At 45.8% G+C, this 6,000-nt stretch overlaps 1 protein-coding gene across 1 annotated transcript; it reads left to right on the top strand.

Moving 5' to 3' along the window:
* The first annotated feature begins 4,384 nt into the window (after nt 1-4,384).
* On the top strand, nt 4,385-5,203 carry LOC129582915 (chymotrypsin-like elastase family member 2A). The gene is made up of 3 exons (XM_055474545.1): nt 4,385-4,441; nt 4,567-4,773; nt 4,871-5,203. The coding sequence occupies exons 1-3, from the start codon at nt 4,385-4,387 to the stop codon at nt 5,201-5,203; spliced, it is 597 nt and encodes a 198-aa protein (XP_055330520.1).
* Nucleotides 5,204-6,000: the final 797 nt, after the last annotated feature.

Below are 6,000 nucleotides of genomic sequence, written 5' to 3'. Positions count from 1 at the left end.
ATTCCTACCAATTCATTGCTTAGTTTAGTGATTTCCTCTTTTTGGTTTTCAATTTTCAATTGCCCTTCTCTATTCTGAGTCTCTAGCACAGTGACCCGTTCGTCACTCTGTTGTGCCGAGGTTGACCACTTCTTTACTTCTTTCTTTTGACTTTCGATTTCGTCGTTCAGTCTTTTGCTTTCGTTTTTTGTCGTCCCTGCCAGCTCGAGAAGCTTCTGTGCGGCTTGATCTCTCTGGCTCTCTGCTTCACTTTGTTTCCTCTTCCTTTCTTGTAGTTCCGTCTGCAGCGTCTTAATGCTCTCTTCTCGCAATTTAAGGTCATCCTTTAATTTTGTGATGTCTGCTATCAGACTGGATATCCTTCCCGTGAACTTTGTCGCGTTTGCCAAGCTTTCGTCGCACTTTCTCTCGGCCTCCTTGACCTTTAACTGCAAAAGGTCACGCTCGTTTTTCAATTCCGCTATCTCCCGTGACCTTTCTGCTGATTCTTCGGAGAGACTGTTGTTGAGGTCCTCTACTGCGAGGATTCCTTCCATGTCTTTATCGTCCACCATTTTCCTTAGCTCTTCCGCGGCCTGTCTTTGGGCAACATATTTGACCTTCCATTGTGTTGCCTCTTCTTCCAGCGTGACCTTTTCCTGTTCCAGTTGGAATACTCTTGCTTCGACTTCAATAGTTTTGTTTCGCTGTTCTCGTAGGGCAGCAAATGCTTGCTCTTCTTTTTCATCGAGGAGCCTTTCTAGCTCTCTGATTCGCTGCTTCGCTTCGTTCGATGTGGGAGGTGTTGGTGACCTTTCGTTGTCAGCCTTTCCTGACGCCGTTCCCTCGAAGGTCTCTTCCAACTTTTCATTAAAGGTCATCTTTATCATTCCATCTGCTAAATCAGCTTGCTTCATTGCCGTGTGGAATGACATCTGTACCGTCGTCTCATCTTCGTCGTCGGTGTAGAACTTATCATTTGACATAGGGCTGGTACCATTCTCATCCAGCAACTCTTTCGAAAACAATGAGTTATCCGAAAGGTCGTCCTGGTCGACCTTTTTCTCGTCTGACAGCTGATTGCTGTTGACGGCATCACCCCCTTCGGTGACCTTTTGACTGACTTCGTCGTTTCCCTTCTCAACTAAATCCGCGTTTTCCTCTTTGACCACTTCGGCCGACCGTGCCATTCCTCCGGTCTCGGCCTTCAAGTCATCTTTATTCTGTCCATCCGTAGCCGTTTTCTCTTCGGTGACCTTTGACTGGTCTACCGTGCCGTCGTCGGCGTGCCGTCCAGAGTTTTGACTTCCGTCACTCGAGCTCTCTTTGTTCAAGGTTTCCTTCAGAGCCTTTTGGTATGTGGCTTCTGAACCTTTGGTGTCCTTCCTCCCAAAGGTCTTCTGAGCTCGAGTTGCTCTTTCATGTTCCACTGGACGTGTGAACGGCTTTAATTTCCGCTCGTAAGGGTTTTCTGACCGTTCTCTCTGACTACCCGCTGAGACCGGTTCATTACCGTCTGTATCTTGATCCATGTCTTTGGGTTTATTGATGATCGGATAACTTGGACGATGCTAATAATGTTTCTGACACGTGTGTTAGTTTTAGCTACGTAAGCCCTTTTTCACGTAAACAGAAACAAGCGCTGTCCTAAAGGTCACCTTCGTTTTTATCAGCTCAGCTTTGCTAAAGGTCACTCTGCCTCAAAAGGAGCTAAGTCTTTCCTAGAGGTCACTTTTTCTTTGAAAAAATTTGACTAAGTCCCTTTTTAAAGGTCACTCCTTATTGCAAAATCTAGCTTATTTTTCCACTGTTTCGGCTTGAAAGCTTACTCCGTCGCGTTAAAGGTCACTTTTTCTTTCAGAACTTTTTCCTTATAAAGGTCACTGACAACTTTAGTCAGAAACGTCTAACCTGAGAATATTTTTGGATTTTATTTGAGAAATCAACTTAGATTTCCTCAGAACAAACGTTATTTCTTCAGCTTAGGCACTTATATTAAAGGTCATCAATCTCGTCAATTTTTCGGTAAAGGTCAACTTCTCATCGGTTGGTTCAGAAAATTTTCTTAGCTAGCTACGTCACAATCTTGAGTGCCGTGCGCAAAAACTCCGCCTCCTTACGAAATCTCAGCTTCTAGTTGGCTGATTTCTTAGCTAACTTTAGCTACGCTGCTGCGCCAATCACAGTGCGAATAATCGACCAATCAGGTAAGTTGTTTTTCAGTTTATAAGGCAGAGTGACGTCACGACCAAAATCGAAAATTTTCACTAGCGCGCCGTGCGCAAAAGTACTGCCTACTTTTCTGCTCAGCTCAGAACCGACCAATGAAAATTGAAAATTCTACTTATCAGCCAATTCTAAAATTAATAACGGAAATCTGACCTTTATCGATTTCCAGAATCCAGAATCGATCCAACGCGTCCTTCCGCGAATCCTCCAATCCTCCAGCGATTAAGCTGACTTCTCCTGGGCCAGCCGATAACCCCTTCTGCTTCGTGTCAGCAGGACGCAGCGGTGCGTCGACCAAAAGACTTGCTGGCTGCGGGTCTTCTGTCGTGCCTTGACGTTGGCGACGACAGGGGCGCTCGACCACCCTTTTGGGGGAGCGCGTATGATGTGTTCGCTCTACGCAGTAGAGACGAACCTGAACTCCACACCCGCAGTCCAAAAGTGGCTTGCCCACTCGTGCCCCCCTTCGGGCTTCTGCCTCTTGTGGCGATCTTTCTCGGCGCTTGTGCCCCTCCAACCAAAGCTACGGCAGTAACCTTGGTCGCGTCAGACTGATACAGTGCACTCTACGCAGTAGAGATGCACCGTTTTCAAGTCTGCTGACTGGATCCAAACGCTCCTTCGCCACCAAACCGTACGCGAGCCCTTTCTCGCGGAAACGTCTTCCACACCTCGTCAGATGGACGGGAAAACTCACAGATTATCCTGGAGAAACACGACTCTTGCTACCATATGAGCGTGGACCTGATGAAGGTTCACGCGCAGGAACAGAATTGACGGAATTCTGCCTGCCAAACAGATCTGGCAATGCTATACAGCGCCTACGCTATGGAAAGCGAGAAACGGCGTGATTGCTAGAACTTTATAGACAAGACTAAATTCGATAGAATTTCCTCGTGGACAACTCCGCATTGCTGACTGCAGCAAGCGTGAAAAATGCGCACGTAGCCGCCACATGATGCGGGTGCGCGCAGAACACCATGCTTTCGCCACACGTAGGCGGGCGTGCAACAAAACACAACAGACTGCCAAAGCGAGGGTGTACGCATGTACGCCTGCGCTCACACACCGTTCCCTTGTACTGCTGCGTCACCCGCCTGGAGTTTGACGTTACAGCAGTACATATTGTTAAAACTGGCGCGGTACGTAAACGCAATGTTCAGCCACAACGTCAAACTCCAGTCGGCTGACGGCAGCACTACAGGGGAACGGTGGAAGATGCCTGGTTTTGTCCCCTATATACCTAACCGGGATTATGCGTTTTTTTAGTCCTAAGCTGCACCCAGAACAGCCGCTGCATTCTCTCTGACCACTGCGAGGCTTAATCGTTGTCTCAAAAAGGCCGTAGTTCGAGTTCTCCGGTAACTTGGCGAAACTTCCGGCCGGCAAAGCTCAGCAAAAGACGTTCCAAACGGTTTTCCTACTACTTCAGTTAGTGTAGTACATATGTGTAGTACTACATATGTACCGACGGTACCGTACAAAGGTTTCTGTTATTTCTACGTTTTGAACGCGTGTTTCTAGTACAAGCTCAAGCTGAGACGATGGTGGGCGTATTACGATACTACGATATTAAAATATCAGAACGGTACAACCTAGTGTGCTTTATGATCTACGCCTCTTAATGAATGCACCGAAGATGTGGAACTTTAACTTGCAGCGTTGACCTCTGCACTGTTTGCGGTTTGTACTAATCAGTACTCAGTACATCTGCATATTTACCCACTTTCACTGCTGTTCTCAGTGATTCACCAAGCTGCATGACCGTAAATAAATAACGCCTACAACGTAGAAAATGCAGAGGCGGTGGATTTGCATCGGGTACCACAAGTGTCATTGCCTTTTCTCCTGTAATAGCAGTACCGAACTGTCAAGTGTCAACACAACAATTTCAGTTCAAAGTATCGCTGTTGTAGCCAGTATATTGTTCAGCTAAACCGTCGGCAATTTCTGCGGCAGCCATCAGGACTACGGAGTTCTGCCGTCAGTAATCATGCAGTGAAAGAATAATTTCCGAAACAGTGTCGTTGTAGTTTATTACCGCTACTGTGGCTGTTGTTGCTTGAAAATGAACCCGGTTTTCTCTGTTCTAGTGTTGTCTTTCTGTTGCGCAACAGAGGCGATTTACAATGGCACTGATGCGAAGCCGCATAAAGTTCCCGCGCTGGTTTCGATCATGGCACTGGGACCAGCACACCCAGCTGACCACCAGCACATTGCTTCCGGTCTAGTAGTAAGTGTACATGTGTGTCTGCAAGTTATGCGGAATCACGTAAAGCTAATTATTAATGATTGTGAACCTATTGTGTACTGTACCGCCGACGAATTTTGATTACGTACTCACAGTGATTGTTTCAGCTAAGGAAGAACGAAGTGCTAACCAATGGTCACGTGTGCGCGTCGTTCACGTCGACATATTCTCATCGCAAATGCGTTTTTGGAAAGCACAATCTCACCGAATACGAGGACGGACAGTTGGAAATTAATGTAACCGGCTATCATTGCCATGAAGATTTTAATTACATCCTGTATGAACATGACCTATGTGTGATCACCTTGGAAAACGTAAGCAAGTGTATTCATGCTGTGTAATATATGTTAATCTCCTGGTTTAATCCAAAGCAACACAGGTGTGCAAAATTTAATTGCAATATTTTCATAGAACATTCCTGGATTCAATGATCGTATACAACCGTTGAAGTTGATGTCGAGATTCGAGGCGTTCTTTGTGCGGCACGACCAGTGTAAAATCTACGGTTGGGGCAATTCAAACGAATTTCCAGATACTTTCACACCGGTTCTGCAAGTTGGTTCGACGAAGATTGCTCGTACAGCTGCATGCAAGGCTCAAATCCCCGCTATCCAAGATGACCAGATGTGTGCACGCAGTGACGGGGCCTTTGCAGAACACGCCGACAGTGGCACGCCCATTATCTGCAACACATGGTTCTTCGGGAAGCGAATTGTTGGAATTGAATTCCGACAGTATGTCTGATTCATTTTCAAACTATCCACTAAAGCAACTTGCGTTAGAACACTTGGAACTTGGAACAGATATGTAGCTGCAAACCTGACCAGATTTAGTAGCGCAAGCGTGGTTCTTCGGGAAGTAACTAAGCGCATAAGCAGGAAGCGTAACACTGCCTTTTCGTTTTTCAGCTTTAACGTCACTGACACGGAATATGAATATAACGGATACCACGATCTGGTGAAGAACCGGAATTTTATTAACGGCCACCGCGAAAATCCTAATATGTGCAGATTCTTGATCCGAGATGTTTAGTTTCTACAAAAACTGGTTTCTGGGGCTTGTTCGCTACTTTTGTTGTGGCATATCTTAAAAGATTCTACTATAATAAACACCATGTTCATGCGACCAAAGCGTTTAAGTTACATTCCGCTATGTAATGCAGCAACGCATACCAGAAACCTTTTGAAGTGTGTGCAAAAGTACTTTTATAGTTGCATCAATGCCATGTTCCAGCTAGTGTTTCTGCTAGACAAAATTGCGATCAAGCTGGTAGTAAAAAGATGTTAAAGTGACCATCAAGAAGTGTTATGGTATTCTTCGAAACTGTAGCCAATTTTTATACTAATTATTCAGCCTAGTACGCTCAAACGATGCGAGAAGCGCTACAGATACATTGTTTCGATCAAATTCGATGTACTCGCAAAATCCCCTACCTGAAATGGGGTATGTACGTGAACTGCGCGCCAAGTTGCTAACACGGTAACTTGTCACTTGCACACCTTTGTGCGGTATAACTCCGCTGATGTTGTTCAGAAAGTAAC

The sequence above is a fragment of the Paramacrobiotus metropolitanus genome, unplaced genomic scaffold (assembly GCF_019649055.1).
Source record: "Paramacrobiotus metropolitanus isolate TYO unplaced genomic scaffold, Prichtersi_v1.0 Parri_scaffold0000009, whole genome shotgun sequence".
Lineage (NCBI taxonomy): Eukaryota > Metazoa > Tardigrada > Eutardigrada > Parachela > Macrobiotidae > Paramacrobiotus > Paramacrobiotus metropolitanus.
The sequence above is the reverse complement of the archived record's forward strand: the minus strand, read 5'-3'. Positions and strand labels throughout refer to the sequence as shown.

Coding starts and splice junctions, on each gene's coding strand:
- LOC129582915 (XM_055474545.1), top strand. CDS start 4,385: ATGGCACTGGGACCAGCACACCCAGCTGACCACCAGCACATTGCTTCC. Junction 4,442..4,566: donor ACATTGCTTCCGGTCTAGTA/GTAAGTGTACAT, acceptor TGATTGTTTCAG/CTAAGGAAGAACGAAGTGCT. Junction 4,774..4,870: donor GTGTGATCACCTTGGAAAAC/GTAAGCAAGTGT, acceptor ATATTTTCATAG/AACATTCCTGGATTCAATGA.